Source organism: Lathyrus oleraceus, chromosome 2 (genome assembly GCF_024323335.1).
Source record: "Lathyrus oleraceus cultivar Zhongwan6 chromosome 2, CAAS_Psat_ZW6_1.0, whole genome shotgun sequence".
Classification (NCBI taxonomy): Eukaryota; Viridiplantae; Streptophyta; class Magnoliopsida; order Fabales; family Fabaceae; genus Lathyrus; species Lathyrus oleraceus.
In genome coordinates this window covers 477,989,403-478,007,279 of record NC_066580.1, presented here as the reverse complement: position 1 = coordinate 478,007,279, position 17,877 = coordinate 477,989,403, and the positions used below count along the sequence as shown (strand labels likewise).

Genomic DNA, 17,877 nt, shown 5'->3' with positions numbered 1-17,877 from the left:
AGCAGAGAAAAATAAATATTTGTTTTTCTTTTTATGAGGTTTCTACTATAGGTCGCATTAAAGCACAATATTATTATATTTTGAAAATGGTAAATAAAGATATTCAAAATTATATCGAAGCATGCAAAGTAATATTGATACTGTGCAATCAATGACGTTCTTTAAGAGGAATGCCGAACATGAAATCTCTATTCGAAGTATTTTCTTTTTCTCTGCAATTATTTTCCGTAGTAAAGAAAAAATGTAAGACTCTTAAATTAGAATTTTTTTAGAGAAAAAGTTATGTAATATAGCTTTTGCTTACCTTATAAAGATTCGAAACAATTCTTCGTACATCCCTTTATCAATGCGCTCTTGAGATTTAAAAAACTACAAATACATGACGAAATGTCATATTATAAAAGAAATACATTCAGAACATATGACTCGTTTGAATATAATATGATTTATTGCGACACAAATAATACCTGGAGAATGGAGATACTTTGTTTTAGTCTAGATTTGGTAGAACAACAGTTATGACTTGTTTCTGAATTACCTGGATTTATGGTAAATAAGGAAAACAATGGACTTAGTAAATATATATGGTTTTATTTACATAAACCACAAATAGCAGTTAAATTCATGCATTCAAAAATAAAAAACCTCTCCATCCTTTGAGATATTATTTCTCTTTTCACCATTTTCCAAAGTTGTGTTTTATCTGTTATCACTGTGAAGCTCCAACCGATGGAGTAAATTTTCAAACGTTTGACCTGTTTCAATGAGGATGATAAAAATGTTACTGAAAGAGTGATGAAAGTGCAAGAATTTTTTTTATACGTATTACGGAAAAGATAAATACACCTTATTATCGAGTTTGTCGATGGATGAAATACTTTGTTCATCCTTCCATGTGTTCCATTTATCTTCAAAGTCTGTTATCTAAAATTTATTGCATAAGAATAGTGAGAATAACTATCACCCCATTTATATCTAACATAAAAGCATAAAATAAATGATTAAGTATAACTTACTTTCATGTTGAAGCAAGTTTCAACATTCTTTCGTCTCAACTCCTTACATAATTGAAAGATTTCATCGTGTTCTAGTTTGGCTGTATATTAAAGCAAAAGAAAATTATATTTAGTTATTATATATCTATGATATAAATAATACAATATAAGCCTGGTATGTCGTGTAACCAAAATGGGAATCAACGTGTGAGCAATTTTTTCAATGTACTTAATAAATACCTGCGGGTGCGATAAAAGAATTTGTTTGTAGACTACATTTTTTGTGTAGTCACCATCTTCTCCTTTCAATTTTCCTTCCCTGGTTAAAACTCTTATTGTAGTCTATGAAACACCCCTGGATAAAGCCACATATAACTGTCGATGACTAAAAAGATGTCGTGGAAGATATATTCCAACATTTGGAATATATCTTCTCCTTTCAATTTTCCTTCCCTGGTTAAAACTCTTGTTGTAGTCTGTGAAACACCCCTGGATAAAGCCACATATAACTGTCGATGACTAAAAAGATGTCGTGGAAGATATATTCCAACATTTGGAATGGTTTGTCCTTGTGATTTATTTATTGTAATTGCAAAACTTAGCCGCACAGGAAACTGCTTTCTACTAAGGACAAAAGGCAGACCATCACTTGCAGATGTTTTTATTTTAATTCTAGGCAAAAAAGCACGTTTTCCTGCGTTGCTTCCTGTTAGGATTTCCACATCCAACATATTCATAAATAAACCACGACATAATAACCGGGTCCCATTACACAATCCATATCTAGGATCTAGATTTCGTAATAACATCAATGGTGCACCCTTTTTTATCTTTAGAGTATGTGGTGGCAAACTACCTTGTGCAATTGAGTTTAAGAATTCTTGCTGGTATAAATTATGATTATCTCCTTCAACCTCGTCAAACGATAAAAAATTATGTTCTTCTCCTGGAAACTGATCGATAATCATATCATTCAATTTCTGGACATCATCATTTGTTGGTGTCAAAATAGCTCTTTGTACCATATATGGGGCATCCCAACCATGCAATTCTAAATTAGGAAAAATATGTTGGATAAGTACCTGTATGAAATATTCACCTTCCCATGGGATTGCAATATGTAAAGGTAACCTCACCATGTCATCTGGTTTGGTAGGTTCAACACCATCACCAATGCGAATAAGAAATTCTGCAAACTCTTGATCATGCAATGATCGCATATTTTGACGCAAACGCAAAATCTTGGTATGATTCCATAAATGAGATTGAACAATACACGCTGAAATCATTTGTGCCTTAGTACCTTTTCTTACAACAGGAAGAACTTGACGAAAATCCCCCCCCCTTATCAGAACTTTTCCATCAAATGGAGCATTGTTGCTACAAATGTCTTGTAATGATCGATCCAAGGCTTCTAAACAATTTTTATTTGTCATTGGTGCTTCATCCCAAATGATTGTGGCAGCAACTCTAATGAGATTTGCAAGATCCTTTTGCTTTTCAATACCACAAATGGAACTCGGTTGAATATCAATAGGGATCTTAAATCGAGAGTGTGCAGTCCTACCACCGGGTAACAATGTTGCAGCTATATCAGATGATGCAGTTGCTAAGACAATTTCTCCTCTACATCTTAAACTTGCCATTAATGTTCTATATAGGAATGTTTTACCTGTTCCTCCTGGACCATCAACAAAAAATACCCCACCGTGTTTTTGAACAATTACATTCATAATGGTGTTGAATGCAATCATTTGATCATTATTTAACTTAGCAATAGATTCAATATCTTCATTGGGGATATCGATCGCTAACTCCTCTTGTATGATACTTGGAACTGCACCTCTGTCTATTGTATTAGGGGGTAAAGATGGGAGGTCATAATCATCAATCTTTTTACCGTGAAGGTTTAAGAGTTCATTCAAGTCCTTCAACAACATATTAGTTAAGTCTGATTCCACAACATTGTTAGCTGTTTGATAATCCTCTACCATATGTGTAAAAAACTCATTCCAAAGGCCTCTAACATCAGTAGGTTCACAAAATATTAAAATCGTCACGAATAACCTTCGTAAAGCATATGGCATTCGGAGACTCGTAGCCTCAACCAAACAATCACGAATACTATGATCAGTCTCTAGAAATCCCCTATCCTCGACTGATTTTTTGAATGTACTGAAAGTCATGCCGTTATTTGTAAGAAGATATTCCCAACTGGTTGGACCTGTGACATGCGATAACAATAGTTGCAAGTAAAACTTATCTCCCTCCGAAGGTGATACCGTATAGATTCTCCCGAAGGTTATATTTTAATATTGCATGATTTTAAATTTTATGTCACATGAGCAAATGCTACATTTATTTGAAGCAAAACTTTTACGAACATACCTTGAGGACGACGTGATAATGCACCATTTTCTCTGGCGTCCATGCTAACATATGATATTACTGCATCCTCCAAAGCTTCATCAACATCCATATCATCTGATACAAAAATAATAATTAATATATATACATTTGTAAAAATTAATACTCGCATACTTAGAACTATATCATTTATACCTGTATCAGATTGACTCGTGTTGTTTCGTTGATTAGGTGATGTGGAATTACGATCTGCAGGTTTAAATACATAAAATAAGATATGACAAAAGTGAACAAAATTAAGAAATGTAATATATATAATATATATATATATATATATATATATATATATATATATATATATATATATATATATATATATATATATATATATATATATATATATATATATATATATATATATATATTATATATATATATATATATATATATATATATATAATATATATATATATATATATATATATATATTGATAATCACCAACTAAGTGCAACATCATTAACATGTGTATATTCTACTTGGGCCGGCTTCACTGTCATGAGTTCCTTGAAAGTGTGATCTTGGAAAAGTCATATTTGTAAAATTTTGAAATGAACCTCTCGACTGACTGTTTATAGGGGCGAGATGTTTGAGCTTGTTTCTCTTGCTCTTTTCGCCGCCTATAATTTTCACGTCGTCTCGACAAATTGTTTTCTCTCTGCTCGTTGCTTATATTTTGTCTCCTCTTCCTCTCATTTTCGGACTTTCTTGACCTCTGTTGTTGACTTGATATTTGACGGGTATTATTTTCCATTTTATTAATGTAATTGTCAACTGGAAACTATACCGAATCCTCTACAAAAACATAAAATTAAAATAAAAAAAATTATGAAAATTAAAAAAATAAGCATGAATAACATATAATCATTATATTATTCTATATACTATTTTATTAAGTTATATCATTATATTATGCTTATAAAAAATTACATAAGCATATAATCAAATTATTAATAAACATAAACATAACTTGATATGGTATTCTATATACTATTTTCATAACTGGATATGGTATTCTATATACTATTAGCGCAGTAAAAAATAGTATATAGAATAATATATGCTTATATGAAAATAACTTGATATAATCATTATATTATGCTTATAAAAAATGCTTATATGCTTAATAAAAATTATGAAAATTAAAAAAATAAGCATAAATAACGTGATATATTATTCACTTGAAATATTTTCATACTATATACTAATTTAACTTGATATATTTTCATTCTATATACTAATTTAACTTGATAAATAATTTATCTTAAAATTAAAATTAAAAAAAAATGGTATTCTATAAGAGAGAACAAAGTCAAAATGCAATACAAAGAAAACGGGAGTGATACTTTTCTTCTCTCTAACACTTTCTATTCCCTTATATTTTTAAATTTCTTTTTATCTCTTTTGGTTACTTTTCTAGAAACTTTAAATTATTTCAGTAACTTCAATTAAGTCATGCATCTTTTTCATGTTTCTGCATTAAACTTTGAGGGTTTTTATAAGAACACCACACAATTTCAAGTATACTATAAATTTAAATATGTTGTTGATTTCCGCAAATAACCTACATAAATGTTGCATGACGTACATAAATGTTGATAAATTTTTTTAGTGAGATTTCATTTCCATTTTTTTTCATATAATATTGAATTTGCGCATTCAAAATAATTTTAATAATTGAATTATTTCTACTTAATCTAACCTAGTTAAAATACATTAAATATATCACTTACGTAATAATTATGTAATATATTATTGTATTACACTTTATCTAAAATACGTTAAAATAAGTGTTGCAGTGAATAAGATGATTTTATTATTCAAATTATGAAAATATATTAAAATAAGCATTACACTTTGTATGTTACCCAAAATACGTTAATATTGTTTTATATTAACCAATAAATATCATGTTACCCAAAATACGTTAATATTGTTTTCTTTTAAGTAATAAAATATTATGTTACCCAAAATTTCCACCAATTTATTAGTTAATATTTCGTTCAACTAATTATTTTAATAATTAATTAATAATTAAATTATTATAGTATGTCAGTCCATTAAATCAATTTAAGTTGTGAACATCACACCCCCGCTAAATGAGTTGTGGATTCTGTCCGTTGCATTTTGTTTAGGCCGTTACCTTAATATATAGGTGGTCTTTTGTCCGAAGGTACTCATATAAAATTTTGTCTCTCTTAATTATTAATTTATTATTAAAATAACTTCTATAATGTTTGTCCCGTCCAAATAATTATGTGAAAGGTATTTTAAATAATTTGTCCGAAGGTACAAATTAGTAAAACGTGGTTATTAAAAATAACCGGTATATGAGTACCTAAATATATGAACATACAAAGTGGTACTAATTTCTTAATGCTTTTTAATTAATATAATATAGAGTTTATAAATTAGGAACTATTAAAAACATCATAATTATAAAATCTTGAATGTTCGTAGGATCGTTGGTGGTGGTGGTTCACCTTCTTTCTTTTTGTTAATGCACTTTTCTTTTCCACTTTCACAATTGCATAATGGAGGACTATAAATAAGTGAAAAAAGTTGATTATACAAATATGAACAAATCCTAACAAAAATTCCAGTGTTGCTTTCGAGCAAAGAAGTCATAGATAGAAGTTAGAATTTCACGTACCTTCAAGAAGTTTCTGACAAGGCAGTTCAATCGCGAAGGTTGACTGTTGGATGTATCAACGGTGATGTCGGAAGTTCAGCGGTGCTTTTGGTTGTTGCTGTAACCGGAGGAAATGAAAAAAATGAAAATCGTGAATGTTCGTAGGATCGTTGTTGGTGGTGGTTCACGTGAGAGATGAAGGTTTATGTTATGGTGAAAGATAAATATGGTTGGTAATTGTTTTTGTAGCAGCCAATAGTAAGAACATTGATATTGAGAAGTTAAGGAAATATTTTGGTATGTCAGTTTAAAACTTTATCATCTAATTTATTAGACTTTATATTAGATGGCCTAGGTTAGATTAAGTAGAAATAATTTTAATAATTGAATTAATGCGCATTCAAAATAATTTTAATAATTTAATAATTTAATAATTTTAATAATTGAATTATTTCTACTTAATCGGGAGAAAAATAGGCCACTCCAAATAGGTGTATTCCCTTTATATATAGGTAAGACAGTTTGTTTTTATATAACACTACGTGCCCGTTTGTCCATTTTTTTAGTGTGCACACGCGTCAAAATATAAATGAGTATTTTTTATTTTAATTTACTTCATAAAATATTTTAATAAGTGTTTCATCAAAGTCTTTGTCTCATTTTCATGTTATTGTTATTGATCTTAGATGTGCTCATGATCTAATTACGTATGCATTTTTTTAATGGACCTCGGAAAAGTGGAGTGTAATATTTCATTGATTATATGATCTAATATTTTATTTTAATACATGTTATAATATCTAGAAACATATCATCATGTAAACGTCAATTTAAATCAAAGATAAATATTTAAGAAAACAACAACAACAAATATAATAAATGATAAAACATTTAACACAAACTAAAACTAAATATAAGCACCATTTAAATATATACACCATTTAGATATAAACAATAATTGTCATGGTGATTTTAAATATAAGAACAAAATTAATTGTCACCATTTTTGTTCATTAAAATATAAATTATCACCATCATTTCCATACAAATTTAGAAACTATCCTAAAATAGACATAAAAATATATAAATCATCATAGAATACACGTTCAAAAAATATATAAACCATCATAAAATATAAATAAACCCGCATGATCGAAAATCACCACATGATCAAAAATCATCATCATTATCCGATCAATAATTATTAAGTATTTTTCTACAATTCATGCACACAAAAAATGTTTATACTATAATGGTTGTAATTACGTAAAACAAATTTAATTTAATTTAATGATTGTAATTAAATTACATAAAATGATTTATATAATGATTTTTTAACATGTTGATAAATCAAACTCTAATGGTTGTAAATAAATAAAATATATGAAATTAATAAAATAAAATAAAAACTCAAACCACTTTTCATTGCCTTGTTGTTCCTTCTTCATCCGGCCACATGATTGCCACCATTGATTGCATTCTTAACCGCTACCAGGCCGATTAATTGGCGCCGTCACTATTCGTCGTACCATTGTTAGGTCGTTATGCTATCTTGTTAACAATTGTGTTGTAGTGTTGTCTACGCATATCGTCGTCTTGTCGGATTACCATTCTCAATCACAAATCAATACATTGAAAAAGAAGAGATTGGAATTGTGGATTTGTGAGAAAAATTATATGGTATTAATTAGAAATTTGATTGTGTGATATATAGCAATTATACGACATGGAGTATAAATTCAGTAGTTATAAGCAATGCCAATTACTGTAAAAATTTGCCCATAATGGTAGTACACAAAAGATGCAAATTGCTATTGCAATAGAGAAAGAAATTAGAAATTGCTATGTAATTATACTATAATGGTTGTAATTACATAAAACAAATTTAATTTAATTTAATAATTGTAATTAAATTACATAAAATGATTTATATAATGATTTTTTAACATGTTGATAAATCAAACTCTAATGGTTGCAATTAAATAAAATATATGAAATTAATAACATAAAATAAAAACTCAAACCACTTTTCATTGCCTTGTTGTTCCTTCTTCTTCCGGCCACATGATTGCCACCATTGATTGCATTCTTAACCGCTACCAGGCCGATTAATTAGCGCCGTCACTACTCGTCGTACCATTGTTAGGTCGTTATGCTATTTTGTTTACAATTGTGTTGTAGTGTTGTCTACGCATATCGTCGTCTTGTCGGATTATCATTCTCAATCACAAATCAATACATTGAAAAAGAAGAGATTGGAATTATGGATTTGTGAGAAAAATTATATGGTATTAATTAGAAATTTGATTTTGTGATATATGCAGAAAGCAATTATACGACATGATACTAATTGCTATTGGAGTATAAAATTCAGTAGTTATAAGCAATGCCAATTACGGTAGAAATTTGCCCATAATGATAGTACACCAAAGATGCAAATTGCTATTGCAATAGAGAAAGAAATTAGAAATTGCTATGTAATTATACGAATTCATGACAATTTTTTTGCTATAAATAAGATGAAAAAAAAACCACCCATAACTTGTAGCAGTTTTTTTTTTGTGAAAAACTAAATTCCATTATTTAAAGTATAAGAAAATTGTTACTAAATTCCATTATTGCTGTAACCGTTTCTTCTCATCCTAATTCTAGAGTGTGGGTAGTTATTGTTGTTGTGGTTTTTTAGTAAATATAAATTATATAAAGGGCAAACTTGGAAGAAAAATAAGCCACACCAAAATCCCATATCCCCTTTATAGATAGTAATAGATTATAGATCTATATAGTGAGAAATCAAACACACACATTTTTATTCTTTAAATATTAGAACTTGAATTTTGCAAAAAATACTTCAATATAAATGTCATAAGACATATCACTCTATGATATACCAAAAACAACTATTGTCTCAATTGACTCCATTGATCACATGTTGTCCTTACTTTTCTTCCACCTCAATAATCCTCTTCTCCTCCCTCCTTGTTCCTCTCTATTTTTTCTCCTTCCTTTCTTCTTTATTTGGGTTAACTCTTAATTGCAAGTTAGTTTTTTTGGTGTGTAACTTTTAATAACGGAGATAACAAAAAATGTACAATAGATGAGTAATATGTGTTGATTTTGTGTAATTTTCCTTTTGGTTTGTGTGATTGTAAGTATAAACACCATTTACATTGACATTGAAAAAAAATTTAACTTGTAAAACTAATAAAAATTCAATCAAAATAGAAAAAAAAATCAATCTGAATAATTAACATGTGAAACATTGACACCCTTATCCCATCTTTCCGTCTCTTCTCTACTATATTATAATGACAAATCAAAAGTAGATAAACATTAAAATTTAAAAATGAAAAAAAATTTAAACTCCTCTTACCAATGGCCGCATTTCATGCCTCTCACAATGCTTTAGAGAATAAAATTCCTCCATCTTTCTCTCATATTATCTTCTTTTATAAAAATTTCAATAATTATCTCTTTTTATTCTTCGAATCACCTTTAATCTTTATCAATTGACTCTTTATTCCAACCATTGTTTGCCTTTTTTTTTTCTTGTAAAAAATACTTATTGATTAAGAATGAGAATTTTGTTGATGCGGCGGTTTTAATAGATGTGCAGCAGTTGTAGGAGTGAGAGAATGAAACTCCCACGAGTAATGTATTAAATGAAATGTGAGTTAAAAAAACCTTTTGTTTTAGAATAAAAACGGTTGGTGTTTAGATATAGCCGTTAGTATTTTGAAATTGACATGGTGTTTGAAAAACGTTGGATAATTGAAAAAAAAGTAGGCCAACCCACAAAGAGAAAACCTACATCCCTCTTTTATATATTGTTAGAGATGAAGATATGAAAGAGAAGATAGCGTACTTTTGAATATCTTCTCTCAATGATATCAATAAAAGAAGTAATGCAAGTATATAATGTATTATATGAATGTGTGCGTAACACATGTGAAGTTCATTTCAACAATAAACGTGAACATTGAGTGACAATTTTAATACTAATATATGAACGAATACATATATCAGTCGCATGCAGCGGTTTTTTGCAATTCTTTGGGGAGTTACATATGGGTAACTTTGGAATAAAATGAATTTCATAAGGGTGTGTTTGGAAAAGAAATAGGTCAGCCCAAAAACACTTATCCTCTTTATCTATAGGTATAAATATAAAATGAGAAATTTGCCGTTATGTGACGAGTTGATTGGTTGTCATCATAAAATAGGTAAATATTATTTAAATAAATATGTCATATTAGAACATTCATTGCATATTTTCTTTGACAAATATAAATACTGAAATAAGATCTTAAAATCTTCTATCCGAGAAAATTCTTCAAACAATTTTGATGTTTGATTTTAATTATATTATGAAAAAATCTTTTGATGTCAATAATCTCCTTAATATCATTGTCGGCTAGAATAAAATCATCTACATGATACATTAATTTTAATTAAAAAAAAGGATTAAGAATAGATTGTTTGAGTGTGTTTGTTCATGGAGATTATTTATTCCCAAGAGTTTATTTTATACATATTTTTTTATAATTATTCTCAGGTTAAAGGATGGGAATCCATAATTTTATGAGAATAAAGTCCAACTAACTCTAACTTTCCACTAATATTCACATTTATTTTTATTTTTATTTTGTATAATATTTTAATTAAATTAAATTCGCAGGCATTTTTTAAAAATCTAATATTTGGCCAAACACATGCATAAAAATATTATTCCTGAAAATAATAATCTCGAAAATATGATTTCAACAGATGCTATTTTATAACTCAAAACAAACACACCCTTTGTATTCTCTTAGATGAAAACATTTCATAATTTAGAAAACCATTATTTATTGAATTGATTCAATTCTTAAATTGATTTGACTAATTTCCAAATTAGCAAGTAACACTACTTAAAAAATATTTATTCCCCCTTGAATTGTCTTTTCACGTGAATAATCTAAGTTTGAACCTATAATAAATCTTTTTAAATTATGGCTTTTACAAAACATGACTACTCAACAAATTGATCTGTAAATCACCCATTATGTCTCTTTTGCGGTCTCCCATTGCATTTGGAAGAATATCATCGCATTTGGCGAAGATTTTATGGTGCACAAATAATTAGAATATTTTACGAAACACAGTTACACAACGAAATGGTCATTAAGGAACCTATTTCGTCTACTGCAACCTACCTCCTAATTCATGTGGGAGTATATCATCAGAACCTATGAAGGTTTTATATTACATACAAATTATACTAATAATCAAGGTCAGGGGTGGGCATATGCCCCCATTATATTTATAATAAGTTTAACTTTCAGTATCATAAATAATTTATTTATATATTAAATGTATTGTAAATTAAAAGAAGGGTATACAATAGTCTATACTTAATAAATACATATTAAAAAATCATCACTCTATTATATTAAAATTTTAACTAATTGTTACTTTTACTTATCCTTATATATTTTTAAAAATACTTATTTCTATGAATAAATAAAATAAAAACATTTAATAAAATTGGAAATAATTCATTTTTTTTCCTTTTTTTATTTATATTTATTCATTTGACTTTTCCTAAGCACAAACAAATCACATACATATTTTTGCTCCTTACACCTTAAAGTGTCTTTCTATTTTCAGTCTTTTTATTATTGTTAATTTTTTAGTATCTCTCTATTTCTAGTCTCTTATTTATTGTTGATTTTTAAAAGATAAATATTTATATTTTACTCTTATAAATTTTTATTATTGTTATAAGAGTAAAAATATATTATTAATTTATTGAGTTTGAGATTGTGTTAATGATAGAAAATATATTCTTACAATTTTGTTGTGTTTGTTTGAAATTGTTATATATTTTTAATTAATTTTATAATATTAGATGAACCGTCTCTAATAATTTTACATGTGTTGTTTTTTTATTTTGTTTTTAATAATAAGAAACATAAAATATTTATAAAAAATATGAATTTTTTTATATTGACCCCACTTCTCAAAATTTCTGATCTCATCCCTTTTCGTAGATTAAAGAGACTTTGAGAAAGAAGGGTAAAACATAAAGTGTACATTAAACTCTCAAGTATTTCTTATGTTAACTTAAATCAAGTTAGGGTGAAATTGGATTTAAGGAATTAATTACGTCACTAAGTATTTAATGAAGATCTAATAAGGCCAAGTAGAGATAATTTATAAAGTAGTGCAATATGGTCATTTCACACTTGTTAAGTGAGGGGCATAAAAATCTTTATGCTTCCAAATAAATACACATGTCTTGTAGAAGAAACCGAAATATTTTTTCATTTCTTTCTTCTCTTCTACAATCATCTTCTTCCACACTTGGATGAAGAGGAAACTTGAAAGGTAAGCTTGTGTGCGAGCTCCCATTGCTTGCATGTAATGCACATCTCTACAATCTTGGTCATTCTTAGAGAAGGCGTTGCAATTCATAAGAAAGCATTGTATGGGAAATAAAAAAAGTGAAGAACCAAGGTGAAGGTTGAGGAGCCACACGAATTTGGAAGGAGGACACAAGAAGTTCACCACTCATTGCATCATCCTTGACTCCATCAAAGGTTGAAAATCATATGAAGCTTTAAATTTTACTCGTGCGTACTTAATAAAGGGATATAACTCATCGTCTTCGTTATCGTCGTCATCATCACCATCATCTATTTCTTCTAAGGTGAGTTTCCTCTCCCTTAGGATTTGATCTTGAATTTAGAATAGAAAAGTAATCTTGCATGTGGCATTCATTACAAGAAAAATGGGTTTTGGCTTCAATATTTTAGCGTCACCCACGACTTCGACGCTAATAGCGTCGGTTTAATATCACTACAAGAAAAATGGGTTTTGGCTTCAATCAAATATATATGAAGTCAGACGCCTCCCTCTCTCTTAGTTTCCGATCTCAAGTGTGACATCAAGAAGGAAGTTCTCGTATCTACTCACAATATCAAAATTCAGGTACTTTCATTTCTCAATTTTTGCTTCATTTGTGATTATCTTGTGGCATTATCGTCGTATTTGCATCTCTCTCACCGACACAATCTAGTACTGGTTGTTACAATTGATTCCCAATGTATCGTATGATTTGTCATGGTTATTATCACTAGCGTTCAAACGGGCACGGGAGTGCCCGTTTGTCAGCTTTTTTTAATATTTATTAATTTTATTTTTGATGAGTGCGTTGTGTATGGTACTCATGATAATACTATTTGTTTTAATTAAATTAAATTAAATGAGGAAGTTGAATATTTTAATTGGTAACAGGAATCCATAAGTAATGGGTTGGTTGGAATAAAGGTATAATTGGAACGAAAATAGATCACTTCAAAATAGCATATCCCTATATCCCTATTATAGACCGTTATAAATACACTAATTAGAATTTAAAATAAAATGTCATAGGTTGTTTGAAATACTTCATTGTAATCAGATTCTCTTTATTTTTTTTATTAAATTAAGGTGTGTATGTCTTGTACGAAGTTTTTTACATATATCCTCTAAAAAGAATATTGTTTGGACAATATTATTAGAAATAGAAGTTAGATGATAAAATTTTAAGTTAAATTTCAAATAAATAATATTGTTCTAGGAACCAATTTAATAATGCAAAGGGCATATTATAATAATTAAAAATCATATTGTACTTCTAAATCGTTAAATTCTAAATTGTTTTAAATTATTTCCTATTCTTTTTCTTAGTATCATATCTCTCATATTATTTATCTTAATTTATAATTAATCTCTCTCTCCTCCTTTTTAATATGCACACATGTAAAAATATAAATTATATCAACATAAATTAATATTTTATATTAAAAAATTTACAATTGTTTAAAATTTTATGTCCATAAATCTATTTCGATTTTTAACTAAATAGAAAAAAGAGACGAAAAATTGTATGAATGAGAGTCAAATCAAGTTAAATGTCAGACAAATAATAATCATTAATCATCTATTATCAATAAATATAATACTATATGTTTTAAAAATCAGAAATAATATAATAAAGTAAAATAAATTGAAATAACAAACTTAATGAAATAATAGACGATATATTTTAACAAATTTGGTAATTATAGGCATGTTATATTTGTTCTTTAAAAAAATTATTGGTAGAAATTAAAGAAGAAAATTTGAACATAGATTAAAAATATCATATAATACAAATAAATAAATCATCAATGAGAATATGCAATAGTTGATCATTATACTGAATCTCAAATAAAAACAAAAAAGAAAACATCAGCATATGTGTCGGTATCTATAACTATAGATAAAGAGATACAATATTTTGAAGTGACTTTTATTATTTCCAAAATTACTCTTATTTAATTTTTTAATTTTTTTAATAAATAATAAAACAAAATTGTGTGATAATAACTTCAACAATAAAATTACCTAATAAAATTTTGTAAGCAAAGTAGAGTTAAAAATTGAAAGAGAAACAAACATGAGTGAAAACTGACTAGACAACTGACATACATGGTGGTAATCATTTATTTGCAAAATTTGTTCAATTTTTTTTTATTGTATTCAGATTTTAACTATTCTTTAAAATCTAAAATGTTTGTCTATATCCCAATTCATTCTCCTTGTGATTTTTATCCCCCTCTGAATTCTTACACCATAGTACTTGCTTTAAAGTTGATTTTAAAGAGGAAAATTGAGAAATTTGGGAAATGATTTATCTATAATTAAAAAGTGATTTAGCACTGAATTTTTATTTTCACCATTTAAGTTTTTTTTCTTCCTGTCTTTCTAATTATTCTATCTTCTTTTATTTGACTGTAATTGTTATTAAAATATATAGAATTATTAGTTAATTTTTATGTTTTATATTAAAGTTGTGTTGCATATGAGAAACTGATTTTTTCCTTTATGTGCTGTTTTATTGCACATGAAAATATAAATAATTTTTTGGGATAAAGAGAAAAGAAGATGGAAAAAAGAGAAAGAAAAGAGGGAAGATTTTTGGATTTTCAATGACATCAACATGGAAGCCACTATCAAAAAAAATGGAGAATATGGTTGTCAACCCCAACACATAGATATTAACCGGAGAGATCTTCAATGATCGTACTACACTTTATTTTATATATATTTTTCTCAATTTCTCACAATGTTACCACAAAGATGTCAATGTTTTCACATTGATCAAATTTAACATTAGTATGATGATCAAGAAGAAACAGACTCACATTAAGTCAAAATATTGTATCCCCTTTATCTATAGTTATAGATGTTAGTGAGTGCATGTTATTGACTTAGGTCAATAATGGATGTGAGTTTTGGACTTTTGTTATCATGGTAATTCACAAAGTAGCTTGAGGTTAGTCTGAGAAGGAATCTTAGTCGGAAGGAATCTCATTGTTTATCTAATATGTCGTTCATATATTTTGCAGAGCTTTCATGAATGAAGGTTTTCTTATGGACGTGGAATGTGATTACTTGATTTCTTTAGTGAGTATTGAATTTCTAGGAAAAATCCATAATTTTGTTGCTCTTAATTATCTAATAAATTACGATTATTTGTTTATTTAGGCGGAAAAACAAAGTTATGTTATGTCACTAATGTGACTAAAGGAGGTGGAGATGCGTTCCTGGTTGTAGAGGATGGTACAGTGAACTAGAAATTGACGCGTGTTTATCGTGATAATTGAATTTGATAGTTTCAAAGAAGAGATTATTTGGACTTTTATTACTAATAACTTGTTTTAATATCTTATGAAGTTGTAGGGGTTTTGAAAAAAATTAAGTCGGGTTGGTTTAATATGTTTTGATTCCAACCTACATAAGTTATGGGAGAATAATTTACAAGTATGGTGTATATGTTGTGCCATATTTCCGTAAATAGATTGTCACCTAAACTTTTTATTATTTGTATTATGTTGAGTTTACCAATTGTTTTAGTGATATTTAACAGAAGGGTTTTCCCCTTAATTGACCCCTCCAGAGATAACATAATATAACTTAATGAATTTAAATTTTATATATATATATATATATATATATATATATATATATATATATATATATATATATATATATATATATATATATATATATATATATATATATATATATATATATATATATATATATATATATATATATATATATATATATATTTCAATTTCATGTAAGCGTGTGTTCCAAGAGTAGCATTAGTAGCACCAAAAATGATATCATCAACAACATATACTTGAATAATTAAGATGTCATTTTTTCAGTATCTTCCTTAACAATGTAGTGTCAACTTGTACTTTTTGAAAATTATTTTTTAATAGGAAATTACTTAGTCTCTCATACCAAGCTCTGGGAGCTTGTTTGAGGTCATAGAGTGATTTCTTAAATTCAAAGATAGGTGGTTGTTTGACATACATTTATTCAAAAATAACATCATTTAAAAATGTGCACTTACCATCCATTTGATATAAAGTGATATTATGATTAATAACATACGAAAAAGTAATTTGATTGTCTATAACCTTGCAATAGGTGCAAAGGTTTCAGAGAAACTAATGCCTTATTGTTGATTGTAGCCTTAAGGTGAAAATCTATCTTTATTTCTTACCACTTCTCCATGCTCATTTAGCTTATTTCTGAATACCTATCTTATTCCAATAATATTCTTCTGACGGGGTTTGGGTACTAGATCCCAAACATTATTCCTTCAAAATTGATTCAGCTCTTCTTGCATTGTCATAATCCAGCCATTATCTGATAGTGTTTCATCAATATAAGTAGGTTCGATCATAGAGATTAGTCCTAACATTGAGTGTTCATCTCTGAATGAAAATCTTGTTCTTAGAAGACTATCTCTATTTCCATGTATTTGCTCTTTTGGATGTGAAGACTTGTACTTGAAGGTCTTCTTGGATTGTGTTTCCTCTTGTGAGTCATCATGGGCTTCATCAGAAGCTTCTTCCTCTGGATGAGCTTCAGAAGTTGGATCATCTTCTGAACCATCATTTTCTAGACATTCATCTTCTGAAGTTTTGGTAGTGTCTGAACCACCAACTTCTAAAGTGTCTTCATATACGTGAAATTCTAAAAAACTTTTAACTAGCTCTGACATTTTATTGTCAGGCTTTTTGTCATCAAATTTGATGTGTATTAACTCTTCAAATAATTTGGTTTCCGAATTATATACTTTGTATGCCTTTGAGCGTTCAGAGTATCCTAAGAAGATACCCTTTTGAGCTTTGGCATCAAATTTCTTTAGATGGATTTTGTTGTTTAGGATGTAACATATACATCCAAACTGGTGAAAATAAGAAGTACTTGGCTTTCTTCCTTTAAAAAGCTCATATGAAGTTTTGTTCAGAATAGGTCTAATAGAAATTCTGTTCTGAACATAACATGTTGTGTTTAAAACTTCTTCCAACAAGTACCTAGGTAAATTATTTTCATGAATCATGGTTTTAGCCATTTTGTTGTAAAGATTTGTTCATTATTTCTTCAACTTCATTTTATTCTGGAGTTCTAGAAAAAGAGAACTCATGAAGAATTCCATGTTTTCCACAAAAGATTTAAAATGGATCATTTTCAAATCCTCCTCCATGATCACTTCTGACTTTTTAAAATCTTTGATTCTTTTCATTTTGTACTTGTATGCAGAAGATGCTAAACACATCATATGATTCATCTTTAGTTCTAAGGAATTTGACCCAAGTACATCTGCTATAGTCATCAATTATAACTAATATGTATTTCTTCTTATTTATTTATGCAATACCAATTGGACCAAATAAATCAATGTGAATTAGTTCTGAGGGTCTAGAGGTAGACATAATGTTCTTTGATTTAAA

At 28.0% G+C, this 17,877-nt stretch overlaps 1 protein-coding gene and 1 long non-coding RNA gene across 3 annotated transcripts; one reads left to right on the top strand and one right to left on the bottom strand.

The window, feature by feature from the left end:
- Positions 1-148: 148 nt before the first annotated feature.
- Positions 149-3,954, bottom strand: LOC127123835 (uncharacterized). Its single transcript, XM_051054011.1, has 8 exons — positions 3,900-3,954; positions 3,558-3,611; positions 3,384-3,479; positions 1,372-3,219; positions 1,017-1,096; positions 847-924; positions 305-369; positions 149-212 (listed from the first exon to the last, which is right to left on the bottom strand). Exons 1-8 carry the CDS (start codon positions 3,952-3,954, stop codon positions 149-151), a joined length of 2,340 nt encoding a protein of 779 aa, XP_050909968.1.
- An 8,415-nt stretch (positions 3,955-12,369) lies between these two features.
- Positions 12,370-15,963, top strand: LOC127121562 (uncharacterized). Of its 2 annotated transcripts, XR_007803490.1 has the most exons (4): positions 12,370-12,743; positions 12,850-13,024; positions 15,469-15,526; positions 15,608-15,963. It is a non-coding gene; the product is annotated as an uncharacterized LOC127121562 (long non-coding RNA). The 2 variants fall into 2 exon arrangements; XR_007803489.1 differs by having other exon boundaries at positions 12,370-13,024.
- Positions 15,964-17,877: the final 1,914 nt, after the last annotated feature.